General features: G+C 45.2%; 2 protein-coding genes across 4 annotated transcripts in view; one reads left to right on the forward strand and one right to left on the reverse strand.

Moving 5' to 3' along the window:
- The window catches only part of KLHL17 (kelch like family member 17), a 265,482-nt gene extending 240,773 nt beyond the window's left edge, over positions 1–24,709 (reverse strand). The window contains exon 1 of one of the 2 annotated variants that reach the window (XM_085609675.1): positions 24,562–24,709. In XM_085609675.1, coding sequence (XP_085465801.1) covers positions 24,562–24,648 — 87 coding nt within the window. In that variant the 5' untranslated portion in view covers positions 24,649–24,709. The remainder of the gene's footprint in view (positions 1–24,561) is intronic. The other variant, XM_085609676.1, reaches the window with a different exon arrangement.
- The window catches only part of NOC2L (NOC2 like nucleolar associated transcriptional repressor), a 487,814-nt gene that overhangs the window by 38,889 nt on the left and 423,205 nt on the right, over positions 1–25,720 (forward strand). The gene's annotated exons all lie outside the window — the stretch shown is intronic.

The following is a 25,720-nucleotide window of genomic DNA, read 5'->3' on the forward strand; positions in this document are numbered from 1 at the left end:
GAGAAATGCAGCATCACACTTGTGAAAAATATCCGGAGACTCAAGGCTGTATAGGAAAAAAAGAAAATACGTAGTCCCAACTGTCAACTCTTTTACTAAAAAGTTAAAAGGGTTGATAGGCAGATCTCGGCTGTGTAAGTCACACTGGTCAGTGGCCCAAAAATGATGCACATAAACCTTCACTAGACATGATGTAAAGTCAAAACCACAAAGGTTTATTAAAACTTAGGAAGTGTTGCAGAAGGCAAAAAAGATTACCCACTTTTATTACTATCAGCATTAATAATCGATCTACAAATGCAAAAGAATTAACATAATCTCTACCTCCAATCAAATAATTATTCAATTCAAAGACAAAGAAACGTAGAAGTATAAAGTCAATAGACAGACTAGTGTGGAGTCTGCATAATTTTAGAAAGCAAGACAAGTTTAGAGCACATCCCAAAGAGGGCAACTTTTATAGGTTTCAGACAGTGACAAGCACACTCTCGACATGATGTGAAGTAAGATTACAGGGCTAATTTTTTTTATTTTATTTTTAAATAATTGATCGTACAAACATGAGACAAGAAACAAACTACATTCAGGAACACCTACTTTTCATACATAACTATGCATTTAGGGCCTGATTACGATGTCGGTTGGAAAGGCTCCGAACGACATTTGGATTCTCCTAACCCGTGTTGGAACCCATGTTTCTGACCGACTCGGAAACATTTTTGACCGACCGAATTCGATGGAAGGTAACCGTTCGGTCTATCCGACTTCGTTCTAACTCGGTTCCGACCAGCATTTGGAGACTCAGAGTCGGTCGGACAGGTCTATGGACCGTGTTTCCGACCGATGATTATGATGTCAGATTCGGACAGCCTTTCCGAATCGGTCTGCCTGACACGAAAAGGCTCTTTTGAACCATGCACTGTATGGCAGGCACCATGGGGTGCCTGCAACAGGGTGCAAGGTTCCTAGCAACCACCCAATTTTTCAATGGGAGCCTGTGTTGTCGGTTGGAACATAGGCTCCCATTGAGGCCAATGGGAGTCTGACCGAACGGTGTTCGGAAACATTGTAACAAGTCGGTTGGACTCGCCGAACCATAGTCGGTCGGAACCGGTTCCGACAAGGAGTCAGTTGGAATGCTTTCCAACCGACATCGTAATAAGAACATAGGTCGTAAGGAAATGATTTTGCAACACAAAACAATCAGAGACTCACTAAATAATTAGTTCACTGAACAGGCTAGAGCAAAGACCTCAAGCTGTTACAGTACTTGTATATTCTGTCATGACTTTCTAAGGCACACAAGTAAATACATTTTAAACACCACGAGGAAAACATCACTGTGAAAATAGATTCTATTTCGATTATTTTCTGAAAAGGAAGAACACAGGCGATGAAACATGTATATAGAAAAGCCCTTTTACAAAACAATGCATTGTGCATTCACCTTCACCAGCTTTAAAATGGTTGTCCGTGTGTGCAGGCTGAGGCCTAGTAATGTTAACTCAAGGCCTACTTATTCTAATTGCTACCTATTGATGTTAACTTTAACACCTCAAAACGAACATTATTTTATAATGGTCAAATATGCTTCTTTATAGACAATTTGGAAATACCAGCAGCCCAATGCCAAATTAAGATACATGTGTAGCTTCGAGATAACTTTAAAAAAGGCAAAAGCAGGCACGACACGTCAATAAAAGAAAAGGCACATGTAATAAAAGACCAATTTCGAAAGAACTGAAGTCCAGGAAAGATCATTGCAAAAAACGTAAAAGCAGCAACAAAATAAACTAAAATGTAAATGCAATCCCAAGACCAACTTAAAAAGCAGCAAAACCTACAACAGAATCACAAGACTTTCTTGAAGAGCACCAGCAGTCTAGTGACTACCTGAAAAAGCTATCAAGACCAAATACCACTTTAGAAAGCACGGAACTCTTCAAAAACAAAAAAGTTGCAAGCCTTCCCGAGAACACCTTAAAAAGTATGTCTGCGAATTGGTCAGAATGAGGAAATGCAAGTAAAAACTCATATCTCAATTGTTGGTCACTGCCCAAATGGTATTAACCGGACTTTAAAAAATACAAACAGGCCAAATGCTTAACATGTGAAATGGGGAAGTGTGGGTCATTTTCCTCATTTCATTGGACCGCTTAAGTAGTCATTTAGAGAAGCACAGGGTGGGGACTTCCAATCCATAGGGGCACCGGTGCTAAGCTAGATGGACAAAAAGTCGGGAGAAAACATGTCCTTCTAGACTTCGAGCACTGAGAAAATTTGATTAAGCTGTGGACTGCTTTTCAGATGGGACTGAATGAAAAACAAGCATTGGCATAGTCAATAGGTCTCGCCTTTGGGACCTTATAAGTGTTTAGCATGCAACAGTTGATGTTGTTGCACCAAGGATATTGTGCTGCATAACTAAATATTTAAGGCCCCAAAGGCGAGACCTATTGGCTATGCCAATGCTTGTTCTTCTTAATTTGGAGTGTGTGTTATCTGGATGTGTGATTGAGTGAATGTGAACATGAATCCCTATTTGAAGCAGTGAGTGGATCGATGCAATGAATAGTCGAGTTCTCGGCTACCCAAGAGTGTACACAAATTAAATGCAAAAAGGCTGGATGAGGGTGAGTAAGTGCACGGATGTACTCCGAGAAATTATAGCATAGTGCGCTTACACATGCAACTCACTGCCCCCTCATTGAAAAAAGTCTCAAAGGAATAGACAAAAGCAATTATTGTGGTTTGAACAAAGGGCGTTTGAATCCCAGCAAGGGCAACTCAGCCTTCCATCCTTCTGGTATCTGTAAATTGAACATTGCAATTCAATGTTGTACACTGCTTAAAAATGACACAAGTGCAATATATAAAACTGCATAAAAAACAAATTATCTGGAATAGGGCGAGCAGAACTACTCGTACCATAATGCAATTGGAAAACAAGTCTGGGTTGGCTACTAACAACAGTTATAATTGCTCCTACTTTTCTATAGCGCTTCAAACTGCACTTCTGTAATTTCTGTAACAAAGCAATAAGCGTGAACCACACCGCGTGTTTGGCTCGGTGGGCGCTGGTAGCATGAAAATGACCTCACTGTTGGGAGAAAAACAATACAGACTGTGACGCGAAGCAGGGGAAATCTCGAAGTACGTTAAGTGTGAAAGCTGAGTTTTTCAAAAGTTTGTGGCCGAAATAACCCTTTGCACATCCATAATTGTAATTTTGCACCCCCATTCTGAAAAGCACCAAGTAGAAAGAGAGGCGGGGCCTGGCCGTCCTGTAGGTGTTAAATTTCGGAGAGAGGCACGCAGGCTGGCAAATGGTGTGCACTTTTGCGGCCACTTTGATGTTCTCAGTGGCCGCACGGCTCACTGAGAACATCAAAGCGGCGCGAAAGTGATCACGCAGGCTGTTGTCACGCAGAAAGGGAGGGGGAGGAGCGGGTGAGAGAGAGGGGGAGGAAAGCCTGTCATGAGAGGGATGCTAGAAAGGATAGCAGCTGTGCGCGTGCACGACATCGCGAACGCAAGCTGGAGGCCTGAAAAGCCACTAGTTGCACTTCCAAAACCCGCTTACAAAAACTCTCGCCTGAGCACCGCTAAAGCGCTGGCTCAGGCGAGACCTAAAAAGGTATTCTTATAGAAATACTTTCTAGCAGAGAAGGATTGGCGGAACACATAAAATCTACCTTCTCTACTAAAACCGCCTTCACTAATACTTCATCCCATAAATCACATTTTATAGAATACAACGCGTGCTACTACCACGCAGTAAGTTACAACGCGGTTGCTACAACGACCGCGTTGTTACCACGCATGGCTTTACATCACAAGTCATTTCTATGACTTGCGCTAGGCGGCGAGCTGGACTTGGGGATAGTATAAATTACTATTCCTACTCCAGTTAGCGCAACAGCAGGTAAGGTGTTGGATTTAAAATCCAACACATTCCCTGGTGTTGCACGCCACCTAGCGCAAGTCGTAGAAAAGACTTGCAATGTAAAGCCACGCGTGGCAACAACGCGGTCGTTGTAAAGACCGCGTTGTTACCTACCTGCGTGGTAATAGCAGCGTTGTAAACGCTGTTTCCCCATTTTATAGCACCTGTAAGGGGGTAGACAGTTTCAAAAGAACATTCACTGTAACCCAACTGTAACTAAAACTACCTAGGAAAACGGTGAACTGGTACAAAAGGAATACAAATATTTACCAAAAACACCTGTGAGAGAAGACAGTGGAAATCACCTTCACCCACCAACCGTCTCGAACACAAATCTATCAGGAGGTCACACAAACAAGCCCTCTGACCTGCAAAACTGTTTTTCCTCAAAACAAATCCAAAGCAAGCAGCCAATCACACTGGGGAGCTATTTCAGTACCTCTGCAGTCAATTGTGTTTACCAAGTCAACCCTTACTGAATCACAATGCAACGACTCAACCCCTTCACTTCTCCGATACGCGCAAGACAATATTCATGCATAACCTCACTAATAAAGGGAGGGAAGAGGTTCACAAAAAAAAAAAAAAAAAAAAGATTCTCTGGTAGCATGGTTTGTTTTCATACCCCTTACTAGTGACATTTTAAAGAAAGTTAAAGCGGACAGTAAGTCATGCAGTCTCTAAGCAAACACCATACCCACATGGCTGGAAAGAGTATGTAGATGCCTTTTCACTGCTATAGCTGCAATTAATTCATGCCTTACTGAACCAGGGCTCCCTCCTGTACTCTTAAGATTGTCGCGTACAGTCACTCCGCACGATGCCTTATGCAGACCTAAAAGTGTTGAAGAAATAGCAGCCCATCACAGGCTCTCTCTTTGGTTAGGGCATCATTCTGAAACCCCGTAACAGTGCACCTGACAAATACCAGTACTATAGAGGGCAGCATCACCTTCCAAGTATGAATTCTACACTTCACAATGGCAAAATACTATGTTAACCTCCCATGCATTCCCTAATTCTCAAGAGCAGAACTCAGAATGTTGCTGGTTTTTCTGTGAACAAACAAACATCGCCAGGTTTTCCCTGGTGAAATCTAATTTGAAAAACTGGTGGACATGACAGTGTTGCACATATTGCAATCTTAATACAGCCCAAGAAGATTAAAAGCCAAAGATTCCTGAAAGTTGGGTGGCCATTCAATTAAATGACTAATAATGTAAACAATATCTTCTTGTCAAGAATTCCTGTCATACGAGGGGAGGAAAACGGTAACCAGCGAAAACGGACTACATCTCCCAGGATGCTTAGCGGTTGAGAGGTTATGTAAACAGGAGAGCTGTTACATAACTCAAGGAAAACACGCCCTTATGTAAACAGGAGAGCTGTTACATAACTCAAGGGAAACACGCCCTTATGTAAACAGGAGAGCTGTTACATAACTCAAGGAAAACACGCCCTTATGTAAACAGGAGAGCTGTTACATAACTCAAGGGAAACACGCCCTTATGTAAACAGGAGAGCTGTTACATAACTCAAGGAAACACGCCCTTATGTAAACAGGAGAGCTGTTACATAACTCAAGGAAAACACGCCCTATAAAGGGAGGAACCGGGAGGTACAACGCTGTCGGATATTGTGTTCACACCGACGTACCTGCTTCGTGAAGAGCAGTGTTCCGGAGTGGTGCTCCAGTAAGGCAAGAACGGAGGTAGGTCGAGTCGTTACTCCCTGGGCCGTGTCTTGCCCCATCGTCACCTGTGAAGGACCCGGAAGATCTACCGGTCAACCATTGAGCTTCGCTTTTTGACTCGGCTGAGTCCAAGCGCAGTGGCGCTTTTGCTGGTTGGAGTCGTAACTCCCAGCCCGACCAGAGACACAGGGACTGCCAGCTGTAACGCACACCAGGAGGTGTTTGCCGCGTTACAGACTCGGAAGTCCACAGGATCGATCGAGCGGCTGCTCTCGGTTCAGTCTTCTTGCTTGTGATTGGGGTATCGGTGACGCATCACCAGGAGGTGACGCCGCGTCCCGGTGCAGTCTGAGGAAGAGGTCGAGCGGCTGCTCCCTTCAGGTAGAGACCCCGGCTGGGTGTTTCCCTGACTCCTCGATTCTCCCCAACACTCTTCGTGCCCCTCACAGCCTACCGATTGGCATTGTCGGCCATTTCATTTCTGCCCTCTGTTGGCATACGCCGGGACCGGCGTATATGCAGAGGACGGTTAGGACCATCCGTGCTGTGGGCTGGTAACGTACTTAGCCTGGAGGATTCCAGTGACTATAACTTTTGTTTATTCTTTGTATTATATTTGCCTTCATTAAAACAACTAACCCTTCACTAGTGCATTGTCGTGTCTGTTAAACGATCCTGAGACGTTCAGGGCGTTACAAAATATCCGACCTTAATAACACTAACTGTCTCCCGGTCGATAACAGACATGGCAACACTTGATGATGTGCTGGCTGCTTTAGCGGCCATGCAAGTTGAAGTGGCTGCCTCTAGGCAAGAAACAGCCGATGTAAAAGCCAGACTGGATGCTATCCAATTGGACCCGCTCACGCCCAGCACCTCCCTCACGAATCAGACCCCTGCGGTAGTAGTGGAATTGCCGGTAGCCATCCCCTTGGCGACACCAGAGAGGTACAGTGGGGATCCTAACACAGTGCAGGTATTCCTCACACAAGTGGCGCTACATTTATCGTGCAAACCAAAGGCGTTCCCCACGAGTCAGGCTCGTGTGGCTTTCCTTATATCCTATTTGGCGGGAAACGCGGCACAATGGGCCGTACCTCTGGTGAGCAGGGACGACCCCCTCTTATGTGATTGGGGTGCTTTTCGCGAGGAATTCCTGAAGGTATTCGACAGAAGGGCTGACTCGTACACGGCGGACCGTGAAATGCTTGAGTTGAGACAGGGATCCAACGACCTGGTGCAGTATCTCAACGCGTTCCGAAGGCTGGTTGCGGAAACCAAGTGGCCTGTTGCTAAACAGACGGCGCTCTTCCATCAAGGGCTGTGCGATGAGCTCAAGGACGCCGTGGCTCATATTGACCCTCAACCCAAGACATGTGAGGGCCTTATCAACCTGGTATTACGGCTGGAACATAGGCTAAGTGAAAGAAAGGGGGATCATGGGAGAAAAGGAAAATCCCTTCCATCCTATGGGACGGTGGGAAGTCCTGAAACTTCCACCGCATCCAAGGGAGAACCCATGGACATCGGCGCAATACGAGCGAGCCTCACAGCCACGGAGAAAGAGTCACGCCGTAAACAAGGATTGTGCCTATATTGTGGCAAAAAAGGCCACTACGTACGTGAATGCCCTGCCAAACCGAAGACGTCACGTTATCGGGCCAACCGGTCGGTAACAGCCGTGGTGGACATACCGGCGGAAAACTAGAGGACTCCAAGACCAGAGAAGGGGCATCTCGGAGTCACTCATCCATCCCTTCACTTTCCAACTCGGTCACTAAGGGACAACGACACCTGTTTATCACGGTGCACGTGGGAGTGCATGACCAGTGGATACCCGTTGTGGCCATGGTGGATTCAGGAGCCACTGGCATGTTTATGGACCACAACGAGGCATGCAGGCTAGGGCTAGTGCTTCTTCCCAAAGCTGTACCCGAAGACGTCTATGCTGTAGACGGAAGGCGATTGGTGACGGGGCCCATCGGGCAGCACACGGGGGTCCTTCCGATGAGATATGGGTGGAACCATTTGGAACAAATCGATTTTAACATCATCCGAGCGCCCCAATATGGCGTCATATTGGGATTGCCGTGGCTACAGAAACACAACCCCTTTGTGGATTGGCCAACACATCGCATCGAAATGACGTCACCGTATTGCATCCTGCATTGTGGAATAAGAACGGAATCCCTTGACGCAGATGAGAGCGGGAGTCAGACGGTGGCTACAGCGGCAGAAAAAGATGTGGCTCTCCCCCAGGCTTATCACAGTTTTGAGGATGTATTTGATGAGGTGAAGGCGGAAGTGCTACCACCACATAGACAGTTTGACTGCCAGATCGACCTGGTGCCAGGGGCCAGCGTTCCCAGCGGCAGGCTGTATGCCCTGACGGAGCCTGAAAACGTGCATCTCCGGGGGTACCTGGATAAACTCCTCAAGCTAGGATTCATCCGCCCGTCCAAGTCTCCGGCCGCCTCGCCACTCTTCTTCATCCCGAAGGCTAATGGGGAGCTGAGAGCCTGTGTGGACTTTAGGGCATTGAATGCGATAACCATAAAAAATCGGTACCCCTTGCCTCTCATCAGTGTACTTCTGGAACAGGTCAAGAAAGCTCGTATCTACACCAAGTTGGATTTGAAAGGGGCATACCATCTGGTGCGCATGAGGGACGGAGACGAGTGGAAGCCCGCCTTTAAGACCAGGTTCGGCCTTTTTGAGTACCTCGTCATGCCGTTCGGTCTGTGCAACGCCCCGGCAGCCTTTCAGTACTTTTTGAATGAGGTATTCAGAGAGTAGTTGGATATCTACGTGGTCGTATATATCGACGACATCCTCATCTATTCGTCCAGTGTGGAGGAGCACGTACACCACGTCAAAGCTGTGCTCCAAAAGCTGAGGGAAAACATGCTGTTTTGTAAACTCAGCAAGTGTGACTTCCACGTCACATCTGTGGAATTCCTCGGAGTGATGCTGAGTCCAGAGGGACAGGAGATGGCAGAACGAAAGATCAAGGCGGTGAAAGAATGGCCGGTGCCCCAAAGCGTGAAGGAGGTCCAAAGCTTCATTGGCTTCGCCAACTTTTACAGGCGGTTCATAGATGGATTTTCAGGAGTGGTGGCCCCAATCACACAGCTACTGAGGAAGTCCAAGGAGTTTGTCTGGTCCCCTGAAGCGAACAAAGCCTTTGAGGCCCTGAAAAGCGCCTTTGGTAAGGCGCCGGTGTTGGCTCACCCCGATCCGGATCTCCCCTACGCGGTGGAAGCGGACGCGTCGGATGTGGCGCTGGGGGCTATCTTGTCCCAACGCAACCACGACACAGGGGTGCTTCATCCCGTTGCCTACATGTCCCGCAAACTCAACGACGCCGAACGCAACTACCATATTGCGGAGAAGGAGCTTCTCGCAATCAAGGACGCCTTCACCGAATGGAGGCATTGGTTGATGGGGGCAAGACATGTGGTATCGGTGTACACGGACCATCGGAACCTACAGTTCATGACGGCCACTAGACACCTTTCTCCCAGGCAGCTGCGGTGGATGATCTTCTTTGCGGGGTTCAACTTCCGCATCACATATCGGCCGGGGACGGAAAACCGAAAGGCGGACGCCCTGTCCCGTCAATCTGCAGTTAAGGAACCATTGCCTGCGACCGAGCGTTCCATCATTTCCCCGAGGATGGTATTGGGGGTTATCCAACCGGATACTTTCCTGAGGGGAATAAAGAGAGGGATCAGGTCATTCGCATGGCGGAGGTGGCTCCTCAGTCACAGAGAATGGCAGCTGAAGGACGGGATACCCCTGAAGGGCAGGTGCCTATTGATACCCACGCCTAGGCTAAGGAAACAAGCATTCATCTGGTGCCATGACTCTCCATGCGCAGGTCATTTGGGCTTTGAAAAAACGGTGACTAGCATGGGACGGCATTTCTGGTGGCCAACCATGAGAGTGGATGTCAGGAGGTGGGGACAGGAGTGTCCTACGTGTGCTACCATGAAGGCCGACCATGGCCGAACCCAAGGGCTCTTACATCCACTTCCGACCCCGGATAGACCATGGGATAGCATATCACTGGACTTCGTGGTGGGCCTACCGGTAGACCAGGGGATGACGGCAATACTGGTGGTGGTGGATTACTTGACGAAAATGGGGCACTTCATCCCCTGCAAGAGAGTCCCTACGGCCGGGGAATTGGCGTCACTACTCCTAAAGAATGTGGTACGACTGCATGGATTACCTGGGGTGATCGTGTCGGACCGGGGGTCGCAGTTTACTGCGCAATTCTGGAAGACTTGGTGCACTGCGCTGCATGTTAAGACCGCCCTGTCCACCAGCTACCACCCTCAAACGGACGGCCAAACCGAGCGCCTGAACCAAACGCTCAAACAGTATCTGCGATGTTTTGTGGACCAGGGCAGGGAAGAATGGGTCGACTTGCTATGGGTTGCGGAGATAGCCTATAACAACGCCACTCACAGCTCCACACAGTCATCTCCGTTCTATAGCAACTATGGCCAACATCCCAGGTTCTTGCCATTTCTACATCCGTTCAGAGAGGACAGGATTCCCGCCACAGCGGACAGGGTGGCACACATAAAAGACACATTGATGCGCTCAAGGGCTGTCCTAATAGAGGCCAAGAGAAGATACAAGGCTGCGGCAGATAGGAAGAGAAGGCCCGGGCCACTGTACCGCACTGGAGACTACGTCTGGATATCCACAAGAAACATGAGGTTTCGAAAGAACAGTGTGTTCCATCCCAAGTACATGGGCCCCTATCGAATTACCAAGTGTATGGGTCCCGTGAACGTGAAGGTGTGCTTGCCCCAGTCGTTGCGGATACACCCTGTCTTTCATGTATCATTGCTCAAACCAGCACCCTCCAAGCCGTCTGGGACACCTCGGCCGGTATGCGTGGAGTCGGAGGTGGAGTATGAAGTGTCGGGCATACGGGCGTCCAAATGGCGCAGGGGGAAGCTGTGGTACCTGGTTGCGTGGAAAGGCTATGGCCCGGAGGAGCATTCATGGGAACCGGCTGAAGGGGTTCATGCTCCGCGCTTGGTCTCCTTGTTCCATCGGCGTTTTCCTGCCAGCGCTGGACCCGTGGGGAGCCGCTGAGAGGGAGGATGTACTGTCAAGAATTCCTGTCATACGAGGGGAGGAAAACGGTAACCAGCGAAAACGGACTACATCTCCCAGGCTGCTTAGCGGTTGAGAGGTTATGTAAACAGGAGAGCTGTTACATAACTCAAGGAAAACACGCCCTTATGTAAACAGGAGAGCTGTTACATAACTCAAGGGAAACACGCCCTTATGTAAACAGGAGAGCTGTTACATAACTCAAGGAAAACACGCCCTTATGTAAACAGGAGAGCTGTTACATAACTCAAGGGAAACACGCCCTTATGTAAACAGGAGAGCTGTTACATAACTCAAGGAAACACGCCCTTATGTAAACAGGAGAGCTGTTACATAACTCAAGGAAAACACGCCCTATAAAGGGAGGAACCGGGAGGTACAACGCTGTCGGATATTGTGTTCACACCGACGTACCTGCTTCGTGAAGAGCAGTGTTCCGGAGTGGTGCTCCAGTAAGGCAAGAACGGAGGTAGGTCGAGTCGTTACTCCCTGGGCCGTGTCTTGCCCCATCGTCACCTGTGAAGGACCCGGAAGCTCTACCGGTCAACCATTGAGCTTCGCTTTTTGACTCGGCTGAGTCCAAGCGCAGTGGCGCTTTTGCTGGTTGGAGTCGTAACTCCCAGCCCGACCAGAGACACAGGGACTGCCAGCTGTAACGCACACCAGGAGGTGTTTGCCGCGTTACAGACTCGGAAGTCCACAGGATCGATCGAGCGGCTGCTCTCGGTTCAGTCTTCTTGCTTGTGATTGGGGTATCGGTGACGCATCACCAGGAGGTGACGCCGCGTCCCGGTGCAGTCTAAGGAAGAGGTCGAGCGGCTGCTCCCTTCAGGTAGAGACCCCGGCTGGGTGTTTCCCTGACTCCTCGATTCTCCCCAACACTCTTCGTGCCCCTCACAGCCTACCGATTGGCATTGTCGGCCATTTCATTTCTGCCCTCTGTTGGCATACGCCGGGACCGGCGTATATGCAGAGGACGGTTAGGACCATCCGTGCTGTGGGCTGGTAACGTACTTAGCCTGGAGGATTCCAGTGACTATAACTTTTGTTTATTCTTTGTATTATATTTGCCTTCATTAAAACAACTAACCCTTCACTAGTGGTTGCGTCCTCATTGTCGTGTCTGTTAAACGATCCTGAGACGTTCAGGGCGTTACACTTCTCTATAAATTCCCATCTTCTTTCTGATCCAGATACAGTAATAGAACATAACGTAACAGGCGTATTTGTGAAGTGCAAGTTCGCCTCAATATGGACTCTAGGCTCGTTTGTCAGATAAGAGATGTTTATTGTTACTCATGTCAATGATATTTATTTTCTTGACCACAGAAGGATGAAAGGTTTAGGGTAACCGTGGGACTAGAACCGGTGACAAGGTAATTTAACCTAGATGTCTACAGTGTATACATCTGTCCACAAATTCAGCAGTACCATAACCTCTCCTCAAAATTGTTGGTGAGAACCTATGCCCCTTTTGTCAAAGTAAAAGCCTTAATTTCTTGATCCATCTGTAGCATTCAACACTGTGCAGACCATGGAAACTTTTTCAAACGTTAAGCAACAAGAATGAGAATTAAAGGAGCAGAGCTCACATCCTGTGTGACGAGCAAATCCCAGCTGAAAATCTACTGGTGCAACAAGGAATATTCTTTCACCAGCGTGCTTCTGAAAACCTTCCACATCTCAGGATTAACAGTGCCATCAGCCCGAAAACCTGGTCTTACTTCCTCCTCCAAAGAAACCCAATTCTGAATGTGGACACACACTTCAAGCCACTAGGTTTTTAGTCTTACTTTCTTTTCACGAATCAGGAGCATGAATTCAGTTTGTTTAACTGAAGCAAATGAAGGCTATGATACTTAGAATGCATTGATTTGTTCAATGAGAGCCCAGATCAGAAAACACATTGACAGTCAAAAGAGCAACGTGGCAAACCTCCACACAGTACACTGTATAGGCAGGAGCATGAAAGTTGCCTTTTTCCCCACAGGAAAAGACTACACAGGCAGCAGGGGGGCAGGGTACCGCTGCACACAGAACAGTGACCGGATAGGTATCGGAAGAGCAAGATCCCCTTAGACACGTATAAAGGCTAAAATATTGACAGCAGCAATTTCAGTCTAATCCCAGAAACACACAGACCAGTATGGAATTACTCGATGCCACAGGGAAACCATATTATAGTTCATTTTTCCTTCTTCAAAACACTACAATAAAAAAACTTTAGTCAACCTGAATGGGAACACGCCTAGTTCCCAGATCGCGTTTGGTGGTTAGATGAAGGGCAGGGACTATAACATGGTGTCCTCGGTTGAGGCATCTGGTAACCTTATAACCAGTTCAATCAACAAAAGAACCTGACAGTTTTAGGACACAAAAACTTTCTTAGGAGACCGAAGGGTATTCTTCTAGTATTCTCCCCTAACCACTGGTTTCAATCAGTTACCAGTCATGTCCGGTCCGAAATGTCCCATGTAAACAAGCATTTGCAATGCAATAGGTCTCGCATTTACGCGAGTTTAAGCTATTGGCATTGTAAATGACAATGCCTTTTATTTATGTTTTAAAAAACAAAACAAAAATGAAAGGCATCGTCATTTGCAATGTCAATAGCTCAAACTCTCGTAAATGCAAGACCTATTGCATTGCAAATGCTTGTTATTTAATTACGGTGGATTGGGCCCACCTCTACTCACCCCCACTCATCAATAATACACAAGGCGTTTCTGTTGATCGCTGCTTAATGAGTCTCCGCTTATGATAATTAAAGTCCCGGCAAATCAAACCTCGGAAGATGGCTGCGGATAGGGCGGCCTGCTGGGATAAAAAGTCGGGAAGTGGCACATTAGCTGTGGTGGCATGGAGAGAAGCAGTCCCGGCTCCAGGATTCGTGCTCTGAGAGGGCCATGCCATTGGAGCAGCAGGTATAGTAGCACCGGAACCTGGGGCCCCGAGGGGCCCATTGAATCCTGATAATTGTAGTCTTTTATTACCGCAAAAGCAGTCACAGGGCCAGGAGGGACCACTCATGCTGCGTAGTGGTGGGGTGGGGAGAGGGGGGAACACAAAAAAAATGAGCGGGGCGAGGGAGGGACTGCAGCGCTGCGTAATGGCACACAGCGTTCTAGGCGCAGAGTGCTTACCTCCGTACAGCAGAAGAGATTAGATGGTGGGTGGTGGGGAGAAAGGGCAAGACATGCATTAGGACATAAAAAGCATCGAAGACGTGATGCAATACGATTTATTTCAGGTCACATGGCAAAGAATGCTCTTATTTTTGGCCCTGTTATTGCCGTGAATAGAGTCATTAAAAGGTGACAGTGGACCAATCAGCGATAACTGCTGGTCTGCGAGGTTTCTTCAAGAAAACAAGTTATAGAACGTTGGTCGTTGTGACGTGTATGCAAAATCATGTAATAACGTCACTTGTCAACAGTCACAGGTCACAGAGACGAGGTATGCGGAGTCCCTCCATACTGAGTTAAAGAGGGTTGGGAAGTACGTTTCTGCCTGGTGTGCATGTGCGTTAATTCGGAGTGGGGAACCCCTTGTTGGGTAATGAGCGCCGGGCTCTATAAGTCTGGAACTTCACAGAAACTCGCTAACATGATATAAATGAAGCTGCGAAAAAAAGTACCAAGGAAGATAAAAGACATAACAAAGGAAAAAGAAACAACGGGATAGAGAAACGATTAAATAAAGCACACGATTGAAGCAAAACGAGACAGAAAGAACAAGCGCGCACTGAAGCTGACGGAGTGGGAGGGGGAGTGGGGGCGGGCACGCAGGCTGACAAATGGTGCGATGAATCACGGCTAAAGTGAAAGCAAACAAGTGGTTGCAGGACTCCAAATGGTGCGCGCGCCCGGACGGGTCACATGCACTGTAGTTGGAGGCCTGCAAAGCCACTGTTTGCACTTCCAAAACGCGCTTACTATAAGTCTCGCCAGAGCAGCGCTAAAGCGCTGGTCAGGCGAGACCTAAAAAGGTTATCCTTTCCAAATGTAAAGTTCACCAGTTTGACCCGGTTAAATCCATCCCCTATCCCTTAGAAGGTGTATAAGAAGGAAAGAAAAGAAAAAAGGGTGTGAAGGAAAGAAAGTACCTCACGTAAGCATTACTTAGGGAGCTGCTGGTTGGTACTCACCAGTTTGCCCATGTTTCTCATCATCGGTAACTTTCTTATCCGTGAAGAGAAAGACAGAGTGTCCAGTGTAAACTATCAAAGGTCAATAAATGAGTAAAGTATGCACAAAAACGTTCTGTGTCAAAGAAGAAGGACCCCGTACTGTGAGAAAGAGTAACCACTTTTCTCTAATTAAAATAGAGTTAGGACTCACACATTTCTATTTTATTCCATTGCGTGAACCAACTCAAATTTCCCCCAGCTATTCCTTTAGCTTTTGGGGACCTGAAATAATTTTAACTTTCGCACTTGCAGGCGAGAGAGATGGTTAGTAGTGGTTTTGGTACCGTCATTGGCAGCGATGACAGGCCAATGGGTGGTGTAACCTGCAGTGGCCTCCTGGTAAGGGAGCTGGCACTAATTATTTTGCAAATTAAGCACTGTGTGTAACATAGCTTTAAAACTAGTTGGCAGTGTCTTAGTCTTTTTTTCCCCCCGTTTACTTCAAGCCATGTTGCACAGCAGCCCGCGCTGCAGTGTAACAAGACTTAAAGTTAACAAACACGCGTTATGACGCAGCGTCATATCGCTTTCTTTCTTTACTTCAAGCAATGTTGCACGGCAGACCGAGCATTGAAAAGGTTTATAATATCACTCTGCTGTGCGCTACATACCGTGCAGCTTCGGCAGAAACTAGAGAGGGCAGTGAGTGTTCAGATGGGGCATTGAGCAGATTGGACAATTGTGTAAGCTAAGGGGGCAGGGAGCAAAGAGGGTGGTGTGTGAACAGTGTGTGTGTGAATGTGTGTGCGTGTACAGAAGAGGCAGGAGCAGAGATTTAACAATGAAATGACTGGCTTTGCTCAATTTTACATTTGATCAAATTGCATATATATCACAAATGGATAATAAGTCTGCCTTCCTTTCCTTCTTCTCCCTGGCAATGTGTCCCCTTTAATATTCAAAATTAGTCCTGTGACCAGGGACCACCAATAATTTTGTTAACTTGGCTCCATTGACAGAGGGCTAAGGAGCCTGTTTGAGAAGGGTGGTACATTTTAATTCCTTCACAAGAGTAATTTCCCGGCTACAGAAAATTAATTGGATGACTATAACATAAGCACATCCAGATTAAACCTTTTTGCTCGCTGATGCTGAACCTTGGAAAATGTACAAAAAACAAAAAAGGATTAAAGTAAACAAACGAGACGGGGCTGCCATCTATTGCCCAATTGCTTATAGTTTAGAGTCTGTGGTTTAGCAAATTTGGTGAGAAAGAATGTGAAACTTTAAAATAAATAAAGATTTGCAGTTTTCAAATGCTTTCACGTTTTTTATTATTTTATTTTTAAATGCATTGTGTTTTAAATCAGTGGTGCCCAAAAACATTCTTCTAGAAGAGTAACAAGCACAAAATGGGATATTGAGTCTGGAAGCCAAGCGCGCTCGGCCATGCTAATTAGAAACAGATGGCCCCTGCGCGCCGCTGCTTGCTCCCACGAGCTGGATGCCGCCACAAGCACGAGTGTTAGAAAAGTGCAGACCGATTCCAAAAGGTCATCTCCTAGAGCAGGGCATGCGCGCTGCGCTATGCTCGACCTAAAAAAGAATCTGGAGATGGAGACTACAACTAAGGGTTTCTGAATACAATTACTAGGTGGAGGAATGATGCAGAGCATGTAAATCCAGAAAAGATTCACGCTGCTAAACTCTTCTTGGCAGCGGATTGTGTGTGCTTGGCAGCACAGATTGATAAACACTTCACACCAGAGATCATATTTCCAAAAGCAATTGTGTTACTCTTCAGTTATTACTTTTCTCATGTCCCAAAAGAGCAGGTTGAAATAAGAACCTGCGATGAAATGTAAGGGAGAACCACACTCCAAATAGATCACTCTCGCTTCATGGAGCATTTTTTTTTTTTTCATTGAGCATGAAAAGAAAAACATAGTTCACGTTTGCAGAAAAGACCCAAAGGATCCACTCCTCAGTGTGAGTCAATAAAGAGATAACTAGTCAATAAACAAAAAATAAACACTTATGAGCATATGACGCTGCAGAGCTGTTCGTCCAAGCTCTGTCCAATGACAAAATGCACTAATGAGCTAAACAAAAACTATCCTCTAATTCTTTAAGTTATGTAACTAGTTAATAAGAATAAAAAATGTTGAATTCAGTATACACATTGCAGTTTTGTTTCATACTACTTTGAAGCTTTTATTTTTAATTTTCGTCTTGCCACTATAAACTAAACCATTTGTGGTTGCTCAGAAACGTCAATCACTCTGGTTTCAGGAGGGTACAGCACTCTACAACACTACTCCTCTCTACCCCACTACAAGAAGCTCTACACCACTTCACTCTACGCCACTCCACAAAACTTGAATCCACTTTATGACACTCTATTCCACTCCACGCCCTTCATTCTACACCACTTCACTCTAAACCACTCCACTCTACGACACTCCATGTCACACTCCTCTACACCACTACGTTTTAGCCATGCTGAAACAGCAGCCACGCTGGTATACAATATGGTTAAAACACATTGGCAAAACCAATCGCTCTTACATAGAGAAGACATACTAGTTTTGCCAATGCTTGTTTCTTTTAGTTTTCCAAGAGGGTGAATGCTTTCTTGATCTCTCCCCAGTGTACCACTCCCCTCAAATAACCATCCATGTGATCTCCTTTTAGCTCCCCCACCCTACGTTTGCCTTCTGCTTTGCCAACCCTTGTCCATTCTTCTTGGCTTAAAATTTTGCTCATACATCAATCTGGGGCACTGAAGAGTCATGATACATATGTGTGAATGCATGAGAGGCACAATCACCATCACACTTTTTTATGCTAATGCTGTTCGGCTTTGACAAACATTTTTTTTCCTTTTGGTAATGTATAACAGCATCAGCAGAGAACAATATCAAAGCCAATTGATGAAGTAACGTCATTGAAAGGCGGGACACACTGTCTGTTCCAATGCCGGTTTTAAAAAAATATATATTTTTTGTTTTATAACACCACCAATTGGAGTTTTTGAGGCGCCCACTACAATTCAGACAACTCAGACATTAGAAGCAAGAATCTTGGAGTGATTACCTGCATTTTTAAAACCTCCCACCTTGAGATAGGAGACAAAAACTACCAGGACCACATTGACTGCAAGACACTTTTGCACCTGCTTAACTTAGTCAAATGGTTAATATCTTATGTTTGTGAAAATTTATATAAACATATGTATATTAAATATCAATGTTAATCCAATCAGATAACGTAATCGCTGCGAACTGGACAATGAATCAGTAATTTAACTGGATTAATACAGTTTATAAAAAATAATGTTTCATACAGATAAGCAAGGCTCGTGTTATACATGCAGAATTAATAGAGCTGGGAAAACTGTAGGTGCCTGGTTCTTTTGGTATTGGTTTTTAGAGTCCATTTACATAATAAGATGGGCACATATACAGCACATGAGCTTTAAGATTACTGGTGAGAGGTTGCTTTATTTCAGTTCAGGTGGGATTGGGCAGCACTTTAATAATCAAATGCTGCAGTACTTTAAGAAACAATCTTGTAGATCCTGGCACGTTCATAATTTTCTGTAGATATGATCATAGAAACTAAATATTTCAGTCCGGTTGTTGTATCACTATTGCTCCTTACTGATGCGAATAGTAAGGAATTAGCCTATATATGTTATGCAGGATTTTTATCAAGGCAAACTAGTAAATTCAGTCTTAATAAATTAATATTCGTTCCTGGTACGTTCATGTCTAGACAGCATCATCCCCCCACAGTCAACCTGTCCAGTTGTATGCTCATCTGGGGCAATATTGCAGAGTGTATACCTGGGGTGCACCCAGCATATGCACCACTTTTTTGTGGCCTAGGGGCACTGTAGTATTACAGAAGGAGCTGCAGACATTTCTGTAATAGAGATAGTGCAGGTGGATATACAGCGCAGGTGCCATCTCAATAGGGCAGCCCCTCATTTGCATAGGGTGTGGCCCCATGTAAATGAGGTAGATACTGCCTCTGTGCCTGCTCCATATGGATGAGGCACAAAGGCCATGAGGGAGTGCAATTTCTGTGTGCTATAAAAAGTTGGTGCACAGTCAGAGCGCCCCTTGAGGGCAGCCCTCCGGAGTGGGCAAATGGGGTACCTTGGACCCACCCCACATTCTACTGCAGGGGGATGTAGTCCCCTACTGCACCCACCTGCAGGTGGGATCTCAGTCACTCTTTTGAAGTTCAGGTGGGTGCTGCTTGCATGGTGAAAGTTTTTCACTAATGCGCTACCCCAAGGGTGGCCGCAAGTGTGCTTCTGCCTTGGGAGCAGTGCATCATCACTCATAGGCAGTGACCCAGTTTATGCCTGGCACAACTATCTGATGGTCCACCGTGGTGCAAACAGGGACAGTGCGCATATTTGTAATACAGCTGCTGGACTACAGAAAAACATATATGTGACCCAGAATACTCATGTTCATTTCTTATTACCCATTTTAACTCAATATAGAGCAGAGGTCTTCAAACATTTTGAGGACAGGACCCCCACTGTCAAACTTTTTTAGGCGTAAGGACCCCCTCCCTAACAAAAATTTCTAGAACCTGGTACTCCTCATCAACAACCATAAACATCCCGAATTTCTACAGCAAATCATTTTCACGGTGGGGAAATAATATTAACCAGTGTTTAGCAAGCCAAAGATTTGTGGGCATCTCTGGTTCGGTGTCAGAGACTTACCACACAGTTCAAACAAAAGGTACCAAAAAGATTTAAACAAAAATGCGCAATGGTGCTTTATTTTTCACAAATAAAACTTCATTTGACAAAACTAATTTGGATAATAACACCTTTCTGAATTAATGTCATGGGTGTGCCCGTTTTTCTCCAGTCAATATGTGGTTGCACTTCATTAGTACCAGTTTAACACCCAAATATGGCAATAAGCAATTAAAAGGTGACCAGTCCAGCTTTGTAAAGGGCCTCCAACTGCACGGCAACACGTGTTGCTGCTTTTTAGTTACTTTTGAACCAGTTGAGCTATAAACAATTTTTTTTGTGAAAATCAGAAGATTATGTGGAAGATTATGGATTGTGTGGCAAATGCGGCAAATCTATAACTATGCAAAAATAGCCAATCGCAGTGGCCCTAGGTATAATGGCTGTAATGCATGGGCTGCAACTGTAGTGCACGGCATCCAAGGAGAACCACACTAAATTTCATGGGATGCTGACAGCTTTGCTTTTACAGCTGCATGGATCTGGAGGTTGCTAAACATCATTCATCATAATTCAAAAATACCATTTATGAGCATTAATGATGAACTGTAAGGTCGAAGTAGGATGCTTTCTTTAAGTCCCGGGGAGGAAGTGGGCAAAATCTTCTTTCAGACTGCTTTTCTAAAAAGGTTTTTATTTTTAACATCATGAAAACAGACACTTCTATTTTAGCAAAAACGGACTCCTGGTTATATTAGTTTGCTGCTGTTCTTGACTTCAGTCATGTTTTGGGAGGGCTGGTGGGCCTTGAACAGTGATTAGTTTGTAAAATAGTAAGTGTCAGGGACCTAACCAGGAGGCCACTGAAGCTTGCACTACCCATTGCCCCTGTCATCGCGGTTAATGGTGGTACCAAAGCAAATACTAACCATCTCCCTCGCCTCCAAGTGCGACAGTTCAGACTATTCCAGGTCCCCAAAGCTATAGGAATGGCTGGGGAGGCAGGTATTCGTAATTCTTTATGTAACCGTATTCATAAACAACCACTGTTCTACCCATCTCTAAATTAGATGAGCAGCACCACTATGTGGTAGACTATCAGAAGTGTGGAGTTGACAATTAAGTTCCTGGGCAGAGCACAGGAAACCAATTAAGTGCCGGGGTCAAAGGTTTGGCTACAAACAAAATATTGTGTGCGGTTTTTTTTAGGTCTTTCACCGTCAGGTAGCTATATATAGAATAATAGGCATCTTATAATGAAAAAATACATGAATGAAAACGTGTTACTCAGTGGGAAATGCACTAACGTACATTATGAAACTTCTATTAGTTAATACACTGCATAGGTCTGTGTGTAACTAGAGAGCCACAGAATTAAATCTTAGTTGTTGCAGTGGAGAATAGTGATTTGTGTATTTTTAGTGCTACGAGGTCACAGCCTGTGACCAAAAGCACAGTGAATATGTAAGTCATTATTTTATACTTACATTACACACAGTATAAGATAAACTACTTACAAAATGTGCAAAAAAGTTTTACAATAAAATGGTGCTTCCAAAACATAGATTTTAGTAACACCCAGAGCGTAAGTAATGCAATTTGTTTTACATAACACCTTTTCGAGTAGGGTCTTTGTACATCAATACATTTTGTGAAAATGTATTTGAATATGAAACTGAAGCACCCCAACATTTTAACTAATTGTCAGCTCCTATTAAACACATCCGGCGTACTGATCCACTGATAAAACGTCAGCTACAGGAAAGTCAAAACAGTAGTTCATAATGTGCCTGCCAGGTAAGTGACAGTTTATAGCAGCAATCTTTAATGCATATTAAGGGTGTTTGGGCACTTCTCTGGGTATGTCTTTGTGTCTCTTACACTCCTAAGTTGCTTCCTTTCATACTCTTAATATGGCTAATTCAGAAAACAAATTTACCACCTGGGAAAATGAATGACTCTTGCTTAAGTTTTGTGGAAAAGGTTGCGTTACTTGGAAGCATGTAGAGCTCATGAGAAACAAACTTGGGTCCGGCCACACTAACTGGTTCTTTACAATTGCACTAACACTTGACTCAAACTCATCCCCAGGCCTAATATTGCCCTCCCCTTCTATTCTTCCAGCACGTTTCACCACAATTTCTTTTCCAGTCTGCCTGCCGTAGCCATGGCTCTTCTTGTTTTTTGCTCGTTACTTGCCTTCAGCACCTCCTCAGTGATAGTAAGTGCTATGTAAATACAATTACAATTACAAGCATGCACTTCAGAGCTCTAACTCTTTGCACTACCACTCGAAAAGAATACATCTTTGTCATCACAAAGCTTCCAGTGATTCGATCAATTAAAGCCAGTACCAGCTCCCAAGCATCCTTTCCATTTGCAGATTTTGATTTACATTTACAGGTTAACTCGTAGCACACATTTGCATTTTTTTGAGGCAAGCAGGAAGACAGCAAGGAAACTGGTTTAGCTGTCTGGTAGCTTCGGTGTCACTGCACAGGACACTCTCTGAATGACACTCCAGCTGAAGCATTTTAACAATCGGAATTAACCTTTCGGAAACAGTTGTCTTTTTCCAGATTCCAGGAAGAAGTGAGGCTGGGGAATATACGCCCACCCATCTCATGAATCCACGGCCCCCCTGGGGGTCACGACACACAGATTGAAGACCTCTGATATAGAGGATACTTCTAGGGGATCCTTTGAGCACCCCTTTCAAAAAACTTATCGCTGTTTAGCCTGGGGCGTTGAGAGCCCTCACATACTATATCTTTGTGGTAATATTTTGCCTGGAATGGGAAGCATTCAAGTCATCTTCTGGCTTGGGTGGATACTTCACTAATATCATGCATAGTGACTTTTTTGTCACTAAAGAGGCACTTGAACTAGAAAGTAGTGTGTTGCTTGAGCATTGGCTTATCCCACAGGGAAGAAGCAACCCTAGCCCTAATCGTAACAGCTCATCAAGGTGTGTCCAAACGTTGGTTCAAAATAGTCAGAGCATTTTGGGTTTTAAAGATAACCACAGACTGTAATAATCAGTGCTTGATATGTAGTAGAATGAGTGCCAGTGCCCCAAACTCGCTGCTGATACTTTTAAACATCAGCGCCCCGAATGCCAAGGCTGCGTAGTCTTGAGTCGAGCTGATGGATCTTCCATCCACTTTAGACACTCTCTGCCCCTTCATCTCCCTTGTATTTTCTTCCTCTGCTACGGTTTTCCCCATCTTTCTCTTCCTAGTTCTCTCTCATTTGTATGTATTTCACTCTCTTACTCAAGGTCAATGTCTGATGAGGAAAAATAAGTGCTTGTGCGGCCCACTGGCTCAAATTAAGCACAGGTGATAATGATTCCATTTAACTTGACTGTATGTAAATATATCTCATGTGACTCATGACTGGTTGCAGAAAAGTTGTTATAGTCAATCTGTTGCCTAACCCATAACTTCCTCGCCCGAGACCTACCAGGTTTTGAAAAAAGACAAGCTCACCAGGAAACGTACTAATTACCTGCAGGCCAGTTTGCTTTGATTTTTAACACATCCCTTGCCTTCGCCTTACTTAGTTGTTGATTGTAATTGTATTGTAATTGCATTTATATAGCGCTTACTACCCCTGACGAGGTGTTGAAGTGCTCTTTCGGCGAGTAGCACGCTACTCCAGAACCCATAAAGGATTAGTGTTGAATTAGTATAGTGAAATATGAAAGTAATTTGAGTGGTGGATAGGTTAGTCAGTTTTTGGGTGTCAGAAGGATATTAGAGGGAAAAAAGGTTTGCATTTATATAGTGCTTGCTGCCCCTGATGAGGTGTTGAAGCGCTTTCTCGGCGAGTAGCACACTACTCTGTAACCCATAAAGGATCAGTGGTGAGTTAGTACAGTGAAATGTGAAATTTGAGAAGTGGACGTGTTAGTTTGTTATTTTGATTGAAAAGGATAGTGGAGGGATAGAAGAGTAAAGTGTTGCGTTGTGCTTTCTTATCAATAATCAAGTGTTCCCACTTGCAACGCTCTCTCCAAATCTGGCCTATGTGGGTACATTTAAATATCAATGAGAGGAAACAGAAAGGTCTTGCTTGCTCCTGTGTTCTTCTGGGGACAATTTTGGGAAGGACCCTGCCCAGGGATATGGTCTGGACGGTCATCAGGCCAAAGGCAGGTGCAATAGTTCAAATTGCTCTTGTCACAGACAGCAAAGCTATGCAGTCCTCAACTATTGTATTCCTCACTCAGTGCAGACAATATACCACATCCCAAACATACAGCACATCTAGCCATCACTAGTGAGACACAGCATAGCTCTCACATGCAGGTTGAAGTTACATACTTACCTGGCAAATAAGCTTTAGCCTTAGCCCTTAAGTGACACTTCAACCAGAATTATTCATTACTTCTAGCGTATTTCATTATAAAGTCATAGTTACCAAGTGATCATAGGTCATGTGCGACAACATTATAAAGTCCTCTTTGTTTTCTTTTATCGCATCCAACGTTAAAAGTAAAACTATAAATCCCAAAATGCAATATTTTGTTGGCCAAAGATTTCACGTTTTACATGGGCAACTTGACTGCTATTCTCATTGATACGTTAAAAAGCTGAAACCCATGCTAAATGTAAACAGTGTCTCAAAATGCTCCAAAGCACGGTGGCACAGACGGCATAAATAAATCAGCTCACCTAACGAGCCAGGTAACAAGTGATGTACCAAAAATACCTGCCAGGTGAAATTCCTGTTTAAGGTGAAAAATGCGCCTGCATGAGACTTAGCACAAGTTGACAACTGAGCTTTCATTAAAATAGAGTATAATCGCACAGCCAACCTAAATTAAAAGGGTAACTTGTGCAAGGCTCCCAGGCCTCCACCCGGGATTGAACTGTCTTAAATCCAATGGGCAGTTCCGACAATCCACTCTGCAAACAAACACTTACCCATTCCATGACTGGCACCAAGACCGGCTCGTGCAGGATGCCCCCCGGGGGGTTAAATAAGCGAAAACCAGAATAGATTTCTACCATGGCTTCATTTACTGCTGGGGGTTTAAATAAAACTCCTCCCCTCGCCGACGCATCGCACGCTCTCTGTACATAACAGCCGCATCCTTTTCCGGTCCTTGCACAGACACTAAACTCTATGTTTCACGTCGTCGCGCGAGGCGTTTTCCCCACAGTGACAGATTGTAGTGGTCCTTCAGAACAGGACCGGCTTTAGGGCAGCAGTGCAACTGTTGGAGCCGCGCTGGGCGCGACAGGTTCAGCCACTGGGCGCTGACCTGGTGGGGCGCTATGTTTAGCAATACCTTACAATTTAAAAGCAGATGATGCAGAGTTCCTTGTGCGTCCAGAATTCAGGCAGCAATAAAAATGTCAAGATAACTCTTTAGATTAATGTTCATGTTATAGAGAGAGATCCCAATTTTGTCTAGTGGCAGTTTTGACTCCACATACAGTAGCGCAGAGGGTTAATATGCCTGCTGCAAAGAACAGATCTGTTTTTAAAGTGGGTAGCTGAGTGGTTTAGTAAAGCCAGCCTTTACCAGCACTTTAAAACAAACTAAATATGTGCGAGAGTGGGGCTATGGAGAGATGAGAGGCCCTTTTGCCAAGTGGTAGTGAGGGAATCTGACCAGGAGGTCGTTGGGGGGTGGGGCTAAAAAAGATTGTTGCACTGGGCGAAACCAGCACTTAGGCCGGACCTGTGTCAGAATTCCGGTGACTGGGTGATAAAGCACAACCAGGTACGCGCTCTGGTCGTCAGTGGAACCCTCCAAACGACATTAAAGGAGCGCCACAGATGTTGACTACTGCATGGTACAAAATTGTGTTTACTGAAGGGAGAGGATGATGCGTTATGAGCAGAGCTAGAGATTTTGGAACTGGTGAATTTAGGACAAGGTTCGAGTCTTGGCATTAGTTCAATATCATTTGATTCTGTGCAAGTCAAGTATTCTCCCTGTGCTTAAAAAAGTAACGTTACTTTGTGTAATGTAACTTGTGCTCACGGGAAGCGCTCCGCGCTGTATACATTTTTTTTTACTGACTTTGTAGAAAGTCAAGCGATACCTAATCGAGTCCAATGAAGGGTCATTAA

Source organism: Triturus cristatus, chromosome 1_2 (assembly GCF_964204655.1).
Source record: "Triturus cristatus chromosome 1_2, aTriCri1.1, whole genome shotgun sequence".
Classification (NCBI taxonomy): Eukaryota; Metazoa; Chordata; class Amphibia; order Caudata; family Salamandridae; genus Triturus; species Triturus cristatus.